The 21368-nt window shown below is 44.0% G+C and overlaps 1 protein-coding gene across 3 annotated transcripts; it reads right to left on the bottom strand.

Annotated features, from left to right (window-relative positions):
* Window positions 1-8526: 8526 nt before the first annotated feature.
* ANAPC7 (anaphase promoting complex subunit 7) lies at window positions 8527-19794 on the bottom strand. 3 transcript variants are annotated; one of them, XM_083590267.1, is made up of 11 exons: window positions 19529-19794; window positions 15981-16167; window positions 15427-15546; window positions 14937-15048; window positions 13813-13966; window positions 12984-13126; window positions 12180-12297; window positions 11101-11297; window positions 10633-10857; window positions 9765-9915; window positions 8527-9581 (listed from the first exon to the last, which is right to left on the bottom strand). In XM_083590267.1, the coding sequence occupies exons 1-11, from the start codon at window positions 19627-19629 to the stop codon at window positions 9392-9394; spliced, it is 1698 nt and encodes a 565-aa protein (XP_083446393.1). In that variant the 5' UTR covers window positions 19630-19794; the 3' UTR covers window positions 8527-9391. The 3 variants fall into 3 exon arrangements, with proteins under 3 accessions (XP_083446393.1, XP_083446394.1, XP_083446395.1); XM_083590268.1 differs by having other exon boundaries at window positions 16026-16167; window positions 19529-19745; XM_083590269.1 differs by lacking the exon at window positions 14937-15048 and having other exon boundaries at window positions 19529-19755.
* Window positions 19795-21368: the final 1574 nt, after the last annotated feature.

The following is a 21368-nucleotide window of genomic DNA, read 5'->3' as shown; positions in this document are numbered from 1 at the left end:
CTGCAACGAAGACCTCAAAATAACTGTAATAATTACTTTCTGCTCTCCCTTTTAGCTTTAAAAATACCTTAAAAGTACCTTAAAGACTGTAGCTTCTAAAGATGTTACTTTTTAGAAGAGTTCAGAGAGAGAAGGAAACAGTATCCGCCAGCGGCAACTCACTTTCTTTTTGCTGCTCTGCATGCTACGCTGCGTCTGTATTGATTGCAGATGACAGCTGAACTCCGCGATTTTGCTTTCTGCTCCGGATCCTTCCTTAGTTAATTAACATCAAAATTGTAATCCAAATTTGTTGGGTTGAAATAACGACAGACGAGTGAGGAGTGTCATATGGGAGGCATCTCCCAAGCATGTCTCGGGGAGTCCCTTTTATTGAATATTACGGCATTGCCACATATGTGCTTATTGCTGATTGGTTAACACAACTACAAAGCAAAGGTTGCATATAGGCATTAATCACCAATAGATTAAAGGCTGGGAAAGGGAGCACAGAACTAGACAGGCATGAAAACCTCCTAATTAAATTATAACTAGTGATTGATATAGCAAGACTTAAACAATTACGTTCCGATAGATGTGGTCAACTATGCATTAAGAACAGGTCAGAGTAAAATGTTTTCCTGAACTCAATGTGAACTGAACATTCTAAGGTGATGAGGGAATGTCTTAGTATTAGAACGGTTTGTGCAGCATGTGCAGAAGCAAAGCTTAGAAGCAAGACTTCCCATCATGCCACAGTCATGTGCAGAAGCAAGGCTTCCCTTCACAAATTGGACCGAATTTCTTCTATTTTGAGAATGAAGCGCTCCTCTTGCAAGCTCGGGGCTTCGCTATTTGAATATAGAAAATGGCTACCCTTAGCCCGCTCCCTGCTCCGCCGTTCTCTTCGCCCTTTTTTAAGGGTTACCTGACGGGCAGGCGGGTTGCTCCTGGCTTCGCTGGGCACCTGTTCCTCTGGATAACCTCCCAGAGATTTAAATCGGGGGCTACTGCGCCCTGTAGCACCCGTTTTTATCCAAAATAGCATGGGATTCACCTCACGGTAAAATCCCTGCTTGCGGGAGAATCGCGCTCCACCGGAAGTCCCGGCCTGTGCAGCTTTGCACCTTTAAATGAGGAGGAACATGGTTGTGTGGCTTCCCTTCTTACCTGTGGCCGTGGGACAGAGGAGGACCTCATTCAGAGGGAGGATGGGGCTGAAGGAGGGGCTCTGTGCCCCCTCCCCATGGCATTCCAGAAGCACCACCACGTCCGTGAAGAGCAGCACGCGAAGGCCTAAGAGAGAGATGGTGTTGTTTCCTGGCTCCCCTTCCCTTGGCGCATCCAGCTCCCTCTTGTCCACTCTCCATTAAGCCACAGCCCCTCCCCTCTTTGATTCCTGTTCAAAGGAAGCGCATCCCCCTCCCCACCGAGAGGGCTAGCTTTGGCCAGTCACTGACCCACAGTCTTCCTCTGGGTGGTGTGCAAGTGAAGATGCCCCTCATGGATCAGCTGGGGGCCCCACAGGTCAAGGCTCTGGACAGCAGGGAGGAAAGATGCAGCATTGCAAGGAGGGGAAGAGCAGGATAAAGACAGGCACTCTTTGGGTTCCGTCAGTCAACCAGTTGCAAATCCACCTAGCAGTTACCTTGTTCAACCCACGTTTTACCAGCTTCCTTGCACAAGTTGTATTATGCTTATTTATTAAATTTATATACCATCCTTCACCCAAGGATCACAGGGCAGTTTAGAATATTCAACACAAATATACATAACACGATAACAAACAAAACCAATACCCCCCACGTAGAATATATAAGGCATACCAGACTGTTCAAAGCAATTCACACATTATTGTCTAACCCTTACAATCAGCTTCCTAGCGATTTTATCTCCACCCTGTTTCGCCATAGGACATTTGCTTCAGACCTTCAGCCATTTTAGAGACCCTTTTCTACCTTTCCCAGTTCTGAAATATCCTCTTTAAGGTGCAGCAATCAGAACTGTACATAGTATTTCAAGTGTGATTGCATTAGTCATGGCATTGCAACATTGGCAGCTGCATTTTGTATCCCTTTCCTAATGATCCCTGGCATGGAATTTGCCTTTTTCCACAGCTGCCTCACACTGGCTCAACACTTTTATTGACCTGCCTGCCCTGACCCCACAAACCCTTTTGTGCTCAGTGAGAACCTGCCTGCTCAGACCCCCATTGTCATAGACGTCATTTATATTTTTGCCTCAATGTGCATAGTTTTGCACATACACCCAACTACATTTGTAATTTTCTCGTCCTTTTCATTGCTGCCAATTATGCCAGTAGGGGTTAAAGGATCAAATCTTCCTGGCCCTTGCAGCTAAGAAGTAAGCTAAATAATCCGAGGTGATTCTCACCATTGTTGTCATTGTCAATGATAATCCTTGGCAGAGAGAGCAGCAAATGGATATGGAGTGGGAATAAAGCGTTCCCAAAACATTCCCTCCTCTAAACATACTGCAGAGTTAAGTTGGTGTTTTGCAATTCAGTAGCCAGAGAGGCATTGAAATGTTAAACACTACCCCCACCCCACCTTGACTTGCAGTTTTCCTTTTTATGGTATTGTTGTTCCATGGAAAGGGATCAAATTTAGAGGTCATTTGGCTGATGCTAATTCTTAATTGCAAATAGCTTCATCTTTCTCTCCTCTTCCTTGGATTTAAATGTTCATCTCAGAGAGAAGAATACCATGGCAACCCTTTGGCCAGTCTGCTTAGAAGGAGCCACACAGCAGGAATCCTTTAATATTGAGGCTCCTAATCTAGATACGTCACACCTTGTGTGAACAGAGAATAAATGGAGGCATTGAGAATGGTCATCACAGTAGCAGAACAGGATCCTGCCTCAGGCAAGGCCTAAGATTGGATCCTAGACTTTTACGGCCATATTGTTTATGATGGCTCTCCTGGATTTGAGCCAGCACTTGCTTGTAGCCTCTCTATGTTAACTCCACCCCTAAAAGGCTGAGCCATTTTGTGTATTGTTCTCTCCCAACTTGTTGAGACAACATGTCTACTATTTTCTTCTTCTTGTCTTCACTTAGCAGGGGCGGCACATTCTGTTTTACCACTTTAAGTGAAATGGGAACATGCTGGCGCCCTCTGCTATCATCACCCTTCACTGCCGCCCTGCCACCGTACCTGTCTTAACTGTGCTGCACGGAAACAGTTGTGAAACACTAGCAGTGGCACTGGCTTCCAGCTAGATATTGAAAGATCTCTCCAGCAACTGGTGCCACTACTGGCAGTAGAGGCAGTGGGGAGGGTGGCAGAGGCAGGTACCTCACCTTGCTTCCTCTGCTCAAGGCAGGTGCCTCACCAGTGGGCCTGGTCTGTCACTCATCCTGTAAATAGTTCCTGCATGAATAAAGCCTTTGACCTCCATAAACTGTAAGTGATCTTTTCAATCCAATTCACCCAAGCTGCAAGGTGCGCATAGTTGACTCTGTCTTTCATTGGCTCTGGCTCCACCTACCATTTGGGTTGCCTGCCTTCTGCCCTCTTGATTCTAACATGCACCAGCTACCATTGTTTCCAACACAACATCCTCAGTGGATCTTCCCGGCCAATCTCTGTGCATAAGAAGCTAATAAATTACTTAATTAAATTTCTAGGTGGCCCATTCCCCAGGGCTTTTTTAATAACAGGTAAAACACACGCATTGTTTCCTATAAACACCTGGTTATACTGTTTTTTTATGCTCAGCCTCCCTGACTTTAGACTTCTGAATGCCAGTCTGAAAAGTAAGTTGTATGCCCCCCTGCTTTTTTTTTAACTTGGGCAGTCCTTTAGAAAGGAAGGGAGTACCACAACTGTGGAGCAAGAACAGCTGTATATAAGGTATTTATTATGATGGTATAGTCAATAAAGTGCTGTCTGTTGATTGACAAATGGGGCGGTTGGTTATGTTGGGATGAAAAGAAATAGCTCATTGAGGCGATAGCAGTTCTTAAAGCTCCATGAAACTAAATCCCCTACCTGATCTGGGCTTTTGCACAGCCTCTATCAGTGCCAGGTTTCTGGATTGGCTGCCAATAGAATCATCCAATTCCTGCCAGCTGCTAAACTCTTCCTAAGCCTGGGATCCCAGCTGGGAAATGTTCCAAACTCCTGAAAGCACACTGTGGGTTGCTTGCCTCTGTCTGCTAGCCAAGCTGGCTTTGATGCAATAGTACTTTCTGTTCTCTGGTAAACTCTTAGAAATCTAACCGGTTCTCCTCCTCCTCTCTCACTTTCTATTCAATTTTTCCGGAGTCTGGCCCACAGTTTACCAGCTGTTAATCAGGAAGCAATAGAAAGGAAGATGCGTACTTACCTGTAATTGTAGGTGGCAGAAGGAATTTTGAAGTCTGGGTATGTTTTTCTCTATCTATTTTATATTATAATATTTCAATACATGTAAATAACATAACAATTAAACATCAAATTACATAACAGAACAGAAGTGGCTATATCTTTCCATCAATGTCATTTCAAGCATTTCAGTGGTTTTTCACTCTTTAAAGCGCGCATGTGCGCATGCGCACACAAACACACACACATGCTAACACTTAAAAAATAAAATAAAACCAGAGTGCTAGAATAACATAAGGACTAATTGTTGTGAACCGTATCTTGGCTCTTCTATTTATTCAGCAAACTGCCACAGACTCAGCATCATCCCATCATAATCATTCATCACATTTATATCCCAACTGTCCGCCAAAGAGCATAAGGCAGAATATGCCGTTCTCCCCATCCCTGTTTTATCTTCACAACAACCCTGTGAGACAGTGGCATAGCAACCCCTGCCGGCTCCTGGGGTGGAGCTTTTTAAAGAGACTGCCAGCAGCATCTCTCCAGGGCTTCAGGCAGGAATTTAGTAAAAGCAGCTGCCATATCAGCCAGGGATTGACCCCAGGACCTTGTCTAAATAAAGCCTCTGCTCTGTTACTGAGCTACAGCCCTTCTCTCCTGGTGGATTGTAAAACAGAAATGCTGGGTATAAATGCATTTTTCAAACATTAATCCTTTTGAATAACCCCATGTACCTAATTCATTTATTATTTAGATTTAAAGAGACCGCAGTTGTGTACATTCACAATTTGTTCCATTTACCTGTCCCAGGTTCAGTGGCGAACCTTGGCATCACCAACTCCAGCAGCACCCTGTGCAACGCCAAAATCTGGCAGCCCTCTTGCCTTCTGTTGGACTTCATGGTTGCAGTTCCTGCTGCGGCATCCCAGAATCACTGTGCCTGGTGCACCCAAACAGGTTGTACTGCCTTAGATCCGGCTTTGGCAGGTTACTGTTGGAATTAAGTCCCATCAGTCTCCCCACTGCTTCTCTGAGCTCAAGCAAGAAAATGAAACCAGGACAATAACATTACAGGCAAAGGCACCTGATGAGAAGGTGAGAAGCAAGGCCCGTTAGCCACGGGGCCCCGAGAGAGAAGGTGTGGGCCTTGGGAGACAACTTGTAGGGGAGCATTTAGTCCTAGACAGGAGGTTTTCTGCCCCTATCTTATATAGAAGGGTTTCTCTTTAAGGTTCCAATAAAAATAGCCAAGGATTCACATTTATTTGCTGAAAGAATATATACATTTGTAATCAGTAGGTGTTTGGTTTCGTTTTCTTATTAGCTATTTGGCTTTGGGAGGTTGTTGCTTCTTTTGACGTGGCAGTGCTCAGGCAGTCCTGGGGCAGGTGTCCACCTTGGAGCCTTACGGACAGATTTAGAAAGCCGCTGATTCTGCGACAAGGGAAAGTGCCTGTGCAAGTCCATTAAGGCCCTCTCTGCTGCTGTGCTGGAGGGAGAAGGGAAGGCTGGCAGTAATTTTAATGATGGATTTCATGATATAAACATCCGTCACCAGCTGCAGTGAAATTTCCAACGCTCCTTCCGTGTAGAGCATTAAAAAGCTATTAAATCCATCATTAGCAGCTCCGGAGGCAGCTAGTCTAGAGACATTAGGAGCAAGTGCTTATCGACAGTGCAAACCACCCACCAGTATTGTATTGTTTTTCAGGAATATTAGCCTCAAGGGAGACTTCTATTAGCCTCACCTGTTAGTTCTAAAAGGCTTACAGAAATCGAAGATCCAAACCCAGCTCCCTGGAGAAAGCCCAGCTGCCTGCAATTCAATTAATATCATTTGTTTTAAGAGCAGACTCAAGTCACATTAACCGTTGCCCCTCCAGCAGCATTTCAGGTTTCTTTTTAGCAGAGCGTTGTGCACCCGAGAGGAAGGCAGGGGTGATGCACATGACCTGCTGTGTTTTTCCATGCCAGCATGGAATACCAATTAGCCCTGAATACCAATTAAATGTATTTATGTATTGCATTTATATCCCACCATTTTCTCTAAGGAGCTCAATATCATTTATGTGGTTCTCCCCCACAACCACTACCCTGTGAGGTAGGTTAGGCTGAGAGGCCCAAGGTCACTCAGTGAGTGTCTGAGCGAGGATTCAAACCCTGGGCTCCCAGGTCCTAGCCTGACACTCTAACCACTATGCCACACTGCCATTGCACTGTGCAGTGGTTGCATAAAATGCAAACACCAGCTTAACTACAGCTTGTGTTTTCAGACCAGAGGGAGGCTGGTTTGAAGGAAAACACATCAATCAACAGCAGTTCTCATGAAACTACGGGATGCAGATGAATTGTGGCTAATGTCTTATTCTTCTCCGTGTCAAACACCTGCAGTGGGAACTCAGTTGCACAGCCAGCAGCTTTGGCGGCCTGACACCTATGAATGTGCAGTGTGGTTCCCAGGCTGGCTGTCAATGCACTTAAGTGCTCAAAGGCCTTCTTACATGTGAGTGGGCTTAATCTGCCAGACAATCATCTGGTGGGTTGTCCCACCCATCAAAAATAGGTCTGTAGGGGTGGGCTGCTCATCCAAAAAGGTTCCCTGTCCTTGGTCTAAGTGTCTTCTGGGTCTCTACAGTCCAGGACATAGGCACACTTCTTTTTGTATGGTGTCCTGCAGGTGAGCTGAAAGAGGCCAGAGTACAAGGCAGCTGGATGCATATTCCCTCTTCCACACAACAACTATGATGGGAGCAGGAACCCTGGCCTCGTCATTCTTCACTAGCAGCAGTCCCACTAGCTGAATTCCACTCTTCCCAGGACCTCTCAGCAGTCCCTTTTATGCACCATTTTTCTTAAGAGTCTTCTTCCAAAAGGATGTGATGAGCTGTCCTCCTCATCCTCCTTTCCCTTTTATAAAGATTGACATTATGAGAGGGTGTGTAAAGGGTGGCACAGAACTTTCTGCACTTGCATATATATTCGTTACACCACTAGCAAAGTTTCAACCAGCAAAATGTCTAGCTGGAGCTCTTTATCAGCATTGGATCTGAATTGAACTATGCGCTATTCTTGTTTTAAACTGTTTTCATTTCATATATACAATTAATTTTAAAGAACTGTTTTTACATGTACAACTGTTTTAAAATATGCTTTTTTGTTTTACTGTGGGATGCCTCATAGGAACTAGTTCATAAGTGAAATAATTTTTAAAAATCACAGGCCAGGGACTAGGGTGCTTTCTTCCTTGTTTATGAGTTTTATGAACCATTGTAATGTAATGATACTATATAAATAACAATGGACAACTATTTTACATGCTCCAATTAAGATAGTTCCCTCCCCCCGAAAATAAGAATGCCCACACATTGAAAATCAGCAGCTTGTCTAGCAAATAACTGTGTGCCTGGTTTTACTGGTGGTGGGTGATTACAAGAGCTGGAGTGGCATCACAAACAGGGAAAGGCCCCAATTCAAATCTCATCTTAACCACAAACTGATTTTGACAAGCCATTGTTCCCTTTCATTTATCTACTGGGCCTGGAATCGTGAACCAACTGTGTGAACCAAAGGGTGATTTTAGACATTCTCCTCCAATTTCCAAAATGGTTTGTGGAAAGGGGGGAAGAGTGGTGCTTCTTCTGTTTAAAGAGAAAGCAATACATTTCAATTGTACCAGCACTATTCCCTTATCTGAACTAAAGTATCTCTTTGTATCAACGTGCATCTGGCATCCTGTGTTCAAGAATGTGTACAGGTAATGTTATATCTCCATTCACAAGAACCCTATAACAGTATCAACAACCACTAATTCATTACCTTCATGTTTCCTTGAAGGCAACTTACTTTTCCATCCTGATCTTTGGTAGTATTAGTAGAGTTTTCAGCAGATGATCAAGACACATTGGGTCTTTAAAATTCTTCTGTGATTCAAAAGAGGAGGGTGGGGACCCATGGCTCTCCAGATGTTGCAACTTCCATCTGCTTCAAGCTGAAGGAGTCAATTACGGATGATAGGAGTTGAGAGTGCAACATCTGGAGGGCTGCAGGCTAGCCACCCTTGTGAAAGGGAAGGTCACATCATTAAAAAAAATAATTACTTAACAGAGAACACAGCACTGTGGTCTTGTGCAGGTGGGGCACCCAACAGAAGCTGTTGCTGGACTGTGCTTTGAGGAAGTTATTTAATGCAGCCAAATCAAAGTCAGAAGCACAGTATGTTAGCAAGGCTGCTTTTAATAGTCATGTATGCAGGAAAGGATTATGTGGTTTAGATATTGTTAATTGGTATTACCCAGTAAGCAGTAACCTTAAGAACCTTTCACTGGCTGTAATTTCCTCAACGCTGCTCCATTTCACTTTCTCTAATATCCTTACAGAGGCTTAAAAGGAGTGGCACTTGTTAGCACAGAATGTGAAAATAACCAACTATTTCACAGGCCACAATTTCTTGTGTATATGGATTCATCAGCTATAGAATTCCTCATCAGTTAGGAGCCTGAAGCAGCATGCTTCTGTTTTAGAGTGAGCATGCTAAATATCCTCCACAAAAAACACTGGGGAGGCCAGGAAAAGGCTGGAAAGAAATTTACTGCCCCTGTGTGAGATTCCAGCAGCTTTCTGGAGGAGTTTGTGTATCTAAAGACACCGTACAGGCTTTGCGAATAAAGCCTCTTTTATAAAAGGATATAAAAGCAGCCTACATTTATGCACCACTGGGGATCAAGCATAATTAGTTTACAACATGATTCTGACATCGTTTTAGTCATTAACAAATGTTTGAGAAATGCTTTATATCATTTGAAAGCTTCTAATTTTAGAAATAAGAACTCAAAATTGCTGCTTGGCACGAATGCCTCCCCAGCACGTAAGTTGCTCAGACTTCACCATGAAATAAGGAGCACCAAGAGCGTAACACAGAAACAAAAAAAGGGACAGAAGGGGCTGCTTGGATCTTGCCTCAATCCAGTTCTTGCAGAAGCACACAATGTCCCCTTGGCATTCTTCATTCCAGGGAGAAGAATGTCTTATTGGGCGTCACTCATCAAGGGCTCTGGTCCCAGGTTAGTTCAGGAAGGCGATTTCACTGCATGCCAAACCACTGTTCCTGATCAGCCCACTGGGCTGCCTCACTGTCACTGCCTTCTAGGTCACCTTCCTCTCCACTCCCTTCCATGTCATCCACATCTTCCTCCTGGGTGGCATCCGTTGGACTTTCCTCTTTTTCCATTTTCTGCATTCCCTCCAGTGACTTTTGATCATTGGGATCCAAACTGGGGGAACAGAAAGTAAGAGAAAGACATCCTGGAGTCAGGGAGCAGTAGCAAGAACAGGACAGGCTGGCTCATACACATCTCCATTTCAGCTCAGTGACATCTATCAGCAACCCACAGACAAAACACCTACAACCATCCTTCAACTCATGGCCATCACAACATAATTCTCCAGAAACTTACCTTAGAGCAATACTGTACTGGTCCATGGCTTCCTGATACTCATTAACAGCCACAAGGAAGTCCCCTAACATGCGATGGAGAATGCAATCACTCTGGTTGGCAAGGGCATTCCTCAGCAAAGCTATTCCATCTTCATATTTCTGTTCTCGGCCTGTCAATAAGAAGGGTTATTTCAAGCTATTTATGTTGAGGCTATCACCCGAAAAAGAAATCATAACTCATTAACTGTATGAGGCTTTATTTTAATTTGCAGAAGTATAGATTGCCTCACAGCCAAAAGCTGATCTTGCTTTTTTATCTTGCACAACAAGATAAAAATAAGAAAAAACACAGAAGTCTATGCACCCAGCAAACTAAAACCATTTCTGCAATTATGCATTCAGATACACATTTTTTTTGCAGTTAGGTTTTCAGAGGAGGAAACAGTTTGTTTCAGAGGATGCCGAGATTGTGTCTTCCTGTGACATATACAAGAAGTTGCCATCGTCATCACCCTTCTCCTGTGACAGAGAAGGAAGAATGCCTATTCTAAACCACCTAATCACTTATGGATTTGCAAACACTTTGAATTTTAAAGAGACACGTTAAAAAATATCAATTTAAAGAAAATGACAAAACCCTGCATCACATGACTTCACATGACTTCTTGCCAAAATGGAAAGCTCGAAATGTAATGAGTAATTCAAGATGGGCATTTTCAGCTGGTTGTTCACAACAAAGTCTGATTATGGCTATAGTATGGAGAGATGTGGGTGAAAATTGCTGCCTTCCACAATTTTCAAGACTTGGTGGGGGTTGCATCTGCATACATCTCTATTCATGCTGAATAAGACTAGCACACAAGAAAAGAGGAGGGGGAAAGACTTACTGAGAAGTTCTGCCTTCTTTACCACTGCTTTGATGTAATCAGGGCGCTGTGTCAGTGCTTTGTCCAGCAATGTCTTTGCTTTCTCCTGTGCAACAGGATCTTCCAGACAAACAGTTGCCAGGAGGGTAAGTGTCTGTGCGTTGGCTCCCAGGGTTTTGTAGACATTGTTAGCCATGACCGTGGCTTCACGAAGACCATTGGATGCTAAGTAGCATTCAATGAGGCCTGAGTGTCAGAGACAAAAGTCATATTTGAGAGAATATTTGCTTTTTTTCAAAACCAGCGCTCATCTAAACGATGGTCACCAAATTTAGCACAGTAGGCTGACAGTTCACGACTTTAAGGTGGGGTCTTGGCATGTCAGAAAGACATCTTAGTGGTGACAGTCATATGTGGGCCTATAGAAACTTTCATTTCACTACCAGGTTTAACAACTCCTGTTTGGAGAAGTCCGTCCTTTTTACTTGCCTTCATAGCAGTCCAGCCTGCAAGGGGCAAGCCGTATCGCTTCACGGAAGTGGATGATTGCCTCTTGCACTCTCCCCATGTTCCGAAGAGCAGCGCCTTTCAGCAGCAAAGCCTGCACACTATTGCTGTTCAGCTGAATGGCTTTGGCTCCTAAATATAGGGCACGGGAATAGCGCTTGCTGTAGAAGCTATGACACCTGCAGAAAGAACGGGGAATTGTGGTTAACATGCTCAATCTGTTCCACCTCAAGAGGACAAGCAGAGAGTTTTTCAGCCACGGCAGCACTGTCATTGTATTATTAAAGGGTGTGGGCAGAACATCTTGCCAAAGTAGGATGGGCTATTCTGTTATAGACCCACAGCACCCCCAACTCCTACAACCTTCCATTTCAATTACTTTTGATGATGGGGGGGGGAATATACTCTCTCTCTCTCTCTCTCTCACACACACACACACACACACACACACAGGAATAATGTGTTCTATCTAATGAAAGCGGAAATGCCTATTGCTATCAGGAAATGTAATTTTAGCTTCAGCATTCTGAAATGTGACCTACTTTTTAGTGATGCCTCCAAAGTAATGAAACACATTAATAATTTTCTACTGTAGACAACCAGCTTTTAGACACCACAACAAAGTGTTTTTTAAGGGAAGATTTTAAGTACGTTTTGTAATTTTTGTAATCTGCCTTGAGCAGTGTTGCTGAGAAGGCAGTGTTACAAAATATATTAAAGGCTATTTAGCTCCCTGCAGAATTTTATTTCAGACAGTGGCTTTGGATATTTTTGGATCCAACACCTCTTCGAATTTCAAGAATAGCAAGATGTGCTTTGAAAGTGGCATTTCAATAGTATGCCAGTTAGGGAGACTCCAGGACATCTTACACAAAGCTTTGGTCAAACTCCCACAGACTTCAGTGAATTCACCAACTCCATGTCAGTCAAGATTTTGCTGCCCGACACTAAGCCATTAGCAATAAACCCAAGACCACCTGACTCTCCTCATTAATAGGGTAGATTCTGCCTTCAGAAAGTTCAACGTAAAAGCCAAACAGGAGCAAGAAGCAGCCCATTACCCTGATACCACCCACGGCTCAGCATGCTGGTCAGAAATATTGAAGAGCCGGCAGCCGAGATTCTCCACATCCTCCAGGCGACCCTCGCGGGCTAACAAGTAGCCATATACATCCATCCCTAAAGACAAAGCATGAAGGAGTTGGACACACACACACAAAAGCTACAAAGGAAAAAAGATCAAGGAAAACTAGAGGACAAGACTGTTCACATATTTCACCTAAAAGGCAGAAACAGTGCTTAGATCAAATGTTTTCTCAACTTCTATATTCTATACAGGTATTCAAAATGAAGATTCAAAAATATTTTCCATAAAACTGGTTGCTCCAGTTCTAATCAGTTGTCATGTATTTTCCACATTATTTGGAGCTCCACAGTGATTCAAATGTGCAATTTGTGGGGGAAACAAACAGCAGACCTGCCATTCAAAGGAATCCCATTGTATTTCATTGACGTAATGCTGTTGTTGCATCAGCTGTTTACAATATAAATGTGTCTTCAACCAATTACAAGTGTTTTTGAGGTTTAACCATTTCTGATTTCAGTTAAGTGTAAGGACAGAAGGAAAAAATCCCTCTCTTTGCCTCATTTGTACTAGTTTTTCTTTCAATCTTACCAACAAAAAATAAACTAGTGAGAATTTTTTGCTCTGTTAAAAATATAGTTAAGGTTGCAGTACTACAAATACCTACATGGGAATTCAGTAGGATGTTTTTCTGAATAAACATGCATAGGATTGAACTATAAAAGTTGAATACAGAATACAAATTATTCTAACAAGCTCTCCATATTTTCTAGAGACTTACCTTTTATCAAATAAGGATCCAACATTTGCGCCTGTTCAAATTTTAGAATTGCGTTCTTATTGTCACCCGCTCTGAAATAAAGATCAGCTAAGCTCCCTAGTATATCCACATTGTCCCTCAGCAGTGACTTTTTCTCCAGCGAGCTTTTGTGGGAAGAACAAATTGAAAGAGAAGATCAATATATTGGAACCTCTTGGAGCATTTTTATTCTATTTTATGGGAAAAGGTACATTTCCTTAAGGCAAACATATCTACATGTCACAATCTATCTTTCTCTACTACAGCACATCTAGAATCAGAGCATCTTCCACCCAAAGAGGATTAAAAGGAAGGGCATGAGACAAATCAAGTCAGTAAGAGAAAGGCGTACGCTTTGCTTTCTTTCACAGTGGAACATCTCCAAATAATACTTGGACTGCACACACTCCTCTAACAACATTAAGAATGCAACCACAATCAACTTGTTTCTAGGTCAGCTTGGTGCCCATGGGGTATAGACTTCTTTGCCCATGGTAGGAGGGGAGGGGGCCCCCGCTGCTGCAGCTGTGCAACCTGGTAAGCCATGCAACTCTGGATTGGGGGGGGCATGGGGGGCAGCAGCTGTGGCACCTTCAACAGCATGACTAATAGTTAACCACAGGTTCCCCATCCCTGTTTTAAAACACACATGTATGTGGGATTTAAATTCCATGAGCATTCAAACACTTAGCATTGTAACTGTCTTGCTGCAAAGGGCAAGTAGCCGTCAATACCCAAGTAGTATATCTTACAAGATACCAGGCTAGAGGTTCTTTGAGAAAGCTCATTTGCATTTGCTCTAGATTCTTACCAGATGGTGTTGATTGCTCTGGTATTATCACCTGTGTGCACAAATGCGTATGCCTTGATCCAGACTGAAAGCCAGTCCAAGTTTGGGACACTCTGGATTACATTCATTGTCATGGAAGCGACTTCTGCACCTTTCACTGAGAGCGACAGCAAGCCTAAATGAGAAGCAACAGCTGTTGTGACCACCATTTTGACAAAATGTTCTTGGTAGTCGCAAGGAAATTAAGTGCTCAGGCACCGACAACAGCAGATAATTGACCAAAGACTGGATAACCTGTGATCCTCCAAATGTTGCTGGATCAGTGTTAGAAACTGAGATATGAAAGCTAGGAGCTAAATGGCACCTTAAACCCAGGCTATGGGTGCAACAACAGAATGTCTAGGCAAGCTTTTTTAATAACAAGAATACAAAGCTAAAAATGAATGAACTGCAACTAAAATATTATGTTCATTTTTCAAATGGTCTAGTCCTTCCCCTGCCCACCCCCCTAATATTCTTAAGAGGATCTCTTCTCCAGTCTTCAGAGAGTAGCTGGAAATGGGGAGGCAGAAAAAGGTCCCCCTTTCCTTCCACTCTGCAGTTTTAATCTGAAATCTTAGGTGCAGTACTGCGCCCAGAGCTCAGAAACTGCTCGGGCTAATGAAATTCCATGTGGCAAAAAGCACCTAGAACAATGGGAGTTTTGAGCAGTGCTGGACTACAACTCCTGTAAGTCCCAGCCAACATGGCCATTGGTAAGCGATGAGAACTGAACACCAACAACATCTGAAGAGTCACAGGTTCCCTACTGCTGGACTACAGTGATCAAGTCCTGTAGACAGGTGCATTTTGTAAAACTTATCCACACCAATTGTCTTGCCATCTCTAGCACCACACTCTTCCCTCAGATCAGAAAGAGCATTGCAATTCTATTGTTACTGCCTCTCCCAGCACTTACGTCTTCTAAGACACAATATATGCAGTCATAACAAGCACCCCTTTAATGTCGTAAGTCATGAGGAGGCCAATGGCGGACTGCACCAATTCATATTTTGTTCACCTGCCCATGCTAAGACTGTTCAGATAGGCCAACGTCTCAATCACAATTTTCAACAATAATCATTGATGGGAAGAAAAGTGGCTACCTAGGATGGCATCAAGGGCTAGTGGGCACTGCCTCAGCACTTCTTTGTAACTCGTCACAGAAGAGCGTTCCTGACCTGCCTTCTTGTACAAATTTGCCAGCATCATGTTAATCTGCAACCCACAGAAATCCAATGATGAGAACAATCATGCTTTAATGTTGACATAAAGACATAACATTTTGCACCACTATGGATTTGTTAATTCCACCTGCTGATGCACAACTCTCTGGGCTTGCAGTTATTAATGGCAAGTTTTTACCTTTATTCAAAAAACCTGGGGATTTGTGTCAGCCAAAGGGTGTTCAAAGAATGGGTTGTATTCCGTACTAGTTTTCCTGAGGGTATATCCACTGAGGCACACGGCTGTCTTAGGTCCATTGATGTCAATGGATTTATTGAGTAGGAACAGCACTGGTTATAACCCTATAAACTGTATCCATATCTCAGCTAAAGGCTCCCAAGCAGCATAACTTAGCTAGGAAAGTACTACCTTTGGGGTTCTCTGTCTTGAAGGGATTCCATCAAGTATAGCAATAGCATCTTTGTCTTGCTTCAGCATTGTATAGCACTCCGCCATTTTGTACTTCACTTCAATTTCAGAAGGCAGGCACTAAAAAGACAACATACAAAATACAACAGTGGTCCAATAACATCTGGAGGGCCACAAGTTCCCCACCCTGATATATGGAGAGGATAGTCAAGATCTAGGAAAGACCAAGTTGTGTGTTGTAGGGTGCTTGGGGTTGTCAGAGGCAATCTTTACTTTTCAGGAGTTTACTCCAAGGCTGGGACACTTTCCACATACGTTATGAAGGAAAACTACAAGACCATAACATCTTTCTTAGGCTTCCAAGTCTCTGCCACCCCATTCTGTCTATTCAAGGCGAGTGTTAAACCACATTCAATTATGTATTTAATTTCTCCCAGAACTCACATAAGGAGGAAAAAGCTTTTCAGATATCTTTTGCCATGTATAATAAACAGTGAATGCAAGACTCTTGCACTGAGGCACCAAGCTATAACCAGAATTTAAGCTATGAACACCTGGCTCTGAGGAGCAGATGCAGCATTCCCAGTTGAGGGTCTCACTTTTGAAGTTTTACTCAGTGCTTTCTTCTGCTGCAAAGCCATTGTATACTTGCTGACAGCATTTCTATATTCCTTGTCATGGAAGAGAGAATCTGCGTGATATACAAGAAGCTGATACTTCTGCGATGGAGAAAATAACTCACTGTAAGAAACACAAGGCAAACCAGTGTTAGCTGACCACATGAGGAAATCCTGGAGCAAACATCCCTGAACTAGTGAAAGGTGAAAACAATAAACAGAAATGTGTCTGTATTCAGAAACCACCTGTCCATTCCATTTTCTGACTATGCAATGCTATCCTACAATGACAGCATTAAGCATCCCCAAAATCTATAAAGTTGCTAAACTTTATCTGTCATCCAGGAAACTATGAACTTACCAGGTGACCTTAAGCAAACTATTATTTCAAGATACCTCTTCCAACTATTATTATTTATTAAATTTCTATACCACCCTTCATCTGAAGGTAACAGGGCAGTTTATTAGTAGTACTATTAGTATTACAAATAGGGAGGGACCTACTGTGGTACCTTGGTTTACGAACTTAATCCGTTCCAGAGTCCCATTCTTAAACCAAAGCGTTCTTAAAGCAAGGCATGCTTTCCCATAGCAGTGGGGGACTCAATTTACAAATGGAACACACTCAACAGGAAGCGAAACATGTTCTGCTTCCAAGGCAAAGTTCACAAACCAAAACACCTACTTCTGGGGTTGCAGCGTTCTTAATCCAAGTTGTTCATAAACTAAGCTGTTCTTAAACCAAAGTACCACTGTACTTATAAAGCTTTTGTAAGATTTACTGAGATAACAACTATAAAGAGCTTTGATAAAGCATCACATAAATGCTATCATGCTTGGTTGGCATCCATCTGTCTCGGGAGACAATGGAGGATTGAGCCTTTGGGGGTGAGGTCAAGCTGCTGGAAGGTTGCAGTGCCCGCTGTGGCTGTAGAGACAGATGCGGGATACACATGTTTTGTTGCAGTTGGGGCAGATGAAGGCGTTCAGTTGTGATGCTGCAAATGCACCATGGCGTTTCTTGTCTTTGCACTCCTCCGAGCGGTCATTTCTCCTCTGGTCACTGCTATGGATACACAACTTGACTGCCTGTCTACTGTGAAGTTCACTGGATGACCATGGGTAAGCCAGCCGCTCGCTCTCCAATCTCTGAGCCTAACCTACTCTACAGAATTCTTGTGAAGATAAATGGAAAGGTGTGTGTCCCTGAGCCAACTGTCCCTGTTGGTGCCTTTTGCACTGATGCTGAAGATGCCTTTTTTAAATATACTAGTATTCTATAGGATTCAACTCATTTCCAAGGTCTCTTGCACTTAAACCCGTGAGAGGAGAGAAGGGTGAAGCACATGTACATTGAGATACCATGCCATTTCACACACGCCACAGGCTTTCAAATGTATTGGAACTACCAATAACCCACGGTAGGGAAATTATGTTTTTGATGGTCTAATTCTTAACCCAAAGTACCAGCGCCCTCTAGGCTTTTAAGTCAATATGGGTAGGTGTAGCAAGCATGTCAGTTATTTCAACAAAAATCAAAAAGTCTTGTAGCACCTTAAACAGGTTGATTAAATGAGCTTTATCTTTTGAGAATATATTCATTTGTGCTTAGTTAATGTAAAGATGCCCAAATACTGTTGAAATACATGCAGCGCAGGCCTATGGATGTTTACTGGGATTTACTACTGTGTTTAGGAAGTGTGCAACAAACTGCAGCCTGAACAGATTTAGTGTAGTCCTCTTAATTAGCTGCGTGAAGTATTATCAGCAGTCATTGGGTATCAGAATTGGAACTACTGCAGGTGCCACATAATACCTGTTCTTCTAACTCTGGTCATTTAGTGTGGCAGCACCAGCATTTTGGAACTCCCTGCCTATTAAAGTCAAGCAGGTGCCATCACTGTTCGCTTTGCGGCACCTGCTAACAACATTCCTGTTTAGACAAGCCTACCCAGATGCTTAGAAAGTTGCGGCAATTTTAATCTGCTTTAGTATTTTAACCTTTGTATGTTTTAAAGTCTGGTTGTGAATTTTTCTTGATTTTACTGTTTTGTCTTCCGTAAACCACTCTGAGGTTTTTTTTACAATGATGTAATGTATAATTTTTATGAAATAAATAAACACTATAAAGAAAGATGGAAGAGGGAAAATGGGGCCAAACAACTGAAAAAATGAAAAAGCTACCATCCATGAAGATTCTATGGAGTTCTTTTAATAGGGCGATCCTAAATGTGTCTACCTAGAAGTAAACCCTGTGGAATTCAATAGGGCTTACTCCCAAGTAAACAGGGTTAGTAAGATGGAGCTTAACTCTCCTCTTCTGAGTGGTTGTGTCTGCAGGCAGGTCGTATTTCCTGCAAAAAATGTGGCACTGATTGCAGTCATTCATTACAGACTCCAGGGCTAGGGAGACCTGGGTTCAAATCCCCACTTGGTCATCCCGCTCACTGGGTGACCTCAGGCCAGGGCCAGAGAGCCTATGGCCCTCCAGACATTGCAATTTAATTTCTGATGTGCTTTTTTGCTGTTACTGATGTGTGTGTGTGTGTGTGTGTGCATCTTTATCATTAAAGACGTCATTGTGACTTATGTGGGGGCTGCTTAAATTTTGCTGCATACTTACCAAGATGGTTTTAATTTACTGCTCATGCCTACTTTCTGTTATATTCTTGCAGTTATGTAAATCCTGAGCGCGGTTTTAACTATGGGAAGGGCAGCATGCAAATAGAACGGTGATGAAGATGCTGCAAGGCTCCCTCCTCTTTTGCTTCACTTCATAAAGTCAAAATGGTGGGAGTTGGGGGCCCAGTCGACATTTGGGGAGCCACAGGTTCCCCACCTCACACTCTCAGCACAGCCCCAGCCTACGTCACTTGGCTGCTTTTTATTATTATTATTATTATTATTATTATTATTATTATGGATTTGACTTCACTCCCAAAGGCAAACTCTTCCATTGTCTCACAGGCAGATGGATGCCATTGCCAACCATCTATTGTTAACAATTATAACAAAAGAAGGGGGAAAGCGAAACTAGAAGGCGGGGCACAGAATGGGTGCAACTGCAAAGGGGTTAAAACAACGTGGTTGGTTTTTGTTCTTGTCATGTATTTTGTGTTTTTATTTTATCTCGTATTTTTATGTGGCGAACCGCCCTGAGATCTACAGATGAAGGGCGGTTTACAAAAGAAAGCAGAGTCCCGGGCTTGTGACGAGGGTTGCCTTGAATGTCACATTTAAAAAGGGACAGGAGGCCCCGGCCCTTCCTGGTCGAAGCCTCAGGCCAGGCGCGCTTTCGCCCAACCTCGCCGGGGTGTCGTGACGGCGGGGGGAAGCGAGGGAGAAGAGGCGGAGCAGGATGGCGCCGCTCGGCCGGGCGGGGGGGGGAGTTCGAGGACGGGGAAGCGCGAGGGAAACGAGGCCTTTGTGGGGCCGCAGTCGCGCCGCCGCCGCCGCCTCCCTCCTGGGGCCGCCCACCAACTCACGGGTTGTTGCCGCTCATGGTGAGCAGAAGCCCACTGAGGAGCCGCACGTTGGAGTGGAGCCCGGCGGCCGCCATCTCCCGCACATGGTCTACCACGCTCATCGCCGCGGGGGAGCCGAGAGAAGGGCGGAGGAGGCGGTTGCGGCAGCTACGAACTCGGCGGCAGGGAAAGCTGCGGGTCGCCTCAGGAACTCTAAAATGGCGCCTCTCCGAGGGGTCCTCTCCGAGAAGGCAGCCATGACACCCGCGCGGAAAACGCCGTTGCACAAAGCGCCAGCCCGACGGGGGGGCGGGGTAGGGGCTGCCCGCGACGTTCGCCTGAGTAGGATATGACGCAGTTATTTACCGCGGGAGCCGCAGCTCTAACTCTGGTCTCGCTATGCGCTTTAAAAAAAATGCTGTATATTCTTGTTCACTCAGAAAAGCGCGATAAGGAATAGAAAGAAATGAGGCGTTAGTGTAGACACCCTCCGCTAGCTAAGACCATTAGACTAGAGAGATGGCGACGAAAGAAAGGCCTGAGCATGCGCGTTTAGGCGCCACAGCTGTCCCTCCAGAGCCACAGGCAGCCCAGGCAGAGAGCGAGCGAGAAAATATCTGAGCATGCGCGTTAGGTACTCCCAGTTATGCCTCGGCTTGGTACAAACCCCTTTGGCGGATTTTACCCGCATTTCAATAAAAAAGGCACGCCATTGGTGGAGGTCAAACACTGCTCGTCTTGAATTTGACACAACAATAGGACTTTCTCCTCAGATTTCATTGCTAAAAAACAACTGCAGAACATGAATAAGTAAAGGGGAGATGTTAATATAAAACAAGGAACAGGAAGGTAAAAATCAGCTACTAAAAAGCTGCACAAATTTAAAGGGGTTTAAAAGATAAAAATAACCTCAGACAAAGCCTCTTGTGAGGTGGGTTCCTCAAGAGTAAGAACATCAGAGTCCTGCTAGGTCCCATCTAGTCTAGCATCATTTAAATATATTTGGTTATGGAGGCACATTTCTTGCTTAGCTTTCTTGCAGGATTTCATTATATTTATACCCAAAGAGCTCAAGCTGGCGTGCATGCTTCTCTTTTCCCGTTTTATCCTCACAACCACCCTGGGAGGTAGGCCAGGCTGAGGGTCTGTAACTGGCCCAAGGTCACTCTGAACTTCACTGCCTAGTGGGGAATTAAACCTTGGTCTCTCCCAGGTCTGACATTATTCACGGCACCTCGCTGGCTATAGCTGATTTATTGTCTTGTCTAACAACAAACTGGCTTGAAAAGCTATTCAACTCATTCCAAAATTTATGTTGTTATGAGTTAATTCAGGGGTCACTAGCTAGGCAGCCCCAGCATGTTTTCATAAATATCCCCTAAAAAATCTGGTGCGTGAGAGGACAGAGGATGCCTCCAGCAGATTGTGCACCCGTCTTTTTCTGCTCTTTTAGATATGGCAGCCTTCTTGCATTATGCCACACACCCTGCAGCTGCCATTGTGTTATGCCATATCCCCCCACCCTACAACAGCCATTTTGGGACTGGCATCCACACTCATGGATTTCTAAAAATGCCCACTTGCTGAAAAGTTTGGCAACCCCTGAAGTAAATTTACCTTGCTCTTCTTAAGCAAGAAGAGAATCCTTTGCCCGCACTTGCTGGTCTGTTTAACAACCCCCAGCCTGTCTCCAGGGCTGGCCCAAGCCATTTTAGCACCCCGGATAAGGGATCCTCTTTACCCTGCTGCAACTTACTGCAGGCATTGCGGAGAAGCTGTTGCGCAGCTTGTGTGGTTTTGCCTGGCCACAAAACTGCCAGCAATGGAAGTTCAAGCAGTGTGACAGCAACAGACAAGCAGC

Source organism: Podarcis filfolensis (genome assembly GCF_964270895.1).
Source record: "Podarcis filfolensis genome assembly, chromosome: 16".
Taxonomy (NCBI): domain Eukaryota; kingdom Metazoa; phylum Chordata; class Lepidosauria; order Squamata; family Lacertidae; genus Podarcis; species Podarcis filfolensis.
This window is presented reverse-complemented; position numbering and strand designations above follow the sequence as displayed.

What these genes read in the sequence shown, in the direction of transcription:
- ANAPC7 (XM_083590267.1), bottom strand. Translation starts at nt 19,629, where the DNA reads ATGAGCGTGGTAGACCATGTGCGGGAGATGGCGGCCGCCGGGCTCCAC. An exon ending in AGCCCTTGATGCCATCCTAG is followed by an intron (nt 13,967 to 14,936) that starts GTAGCCACTTTT and finishes CTTCTCATTTAG; the next exon opens with GCTTGCTGTCGCTCTCAGTG. An exon ending in CAGGCTGGACTGCTATGAAG is followed by an intron (nt 10,858 to 11,100) that starts GCAAGTAAAAAG and finishes TCTGACACTCAG; the next exon opens with GCCTCATTGAATGCTACTTA.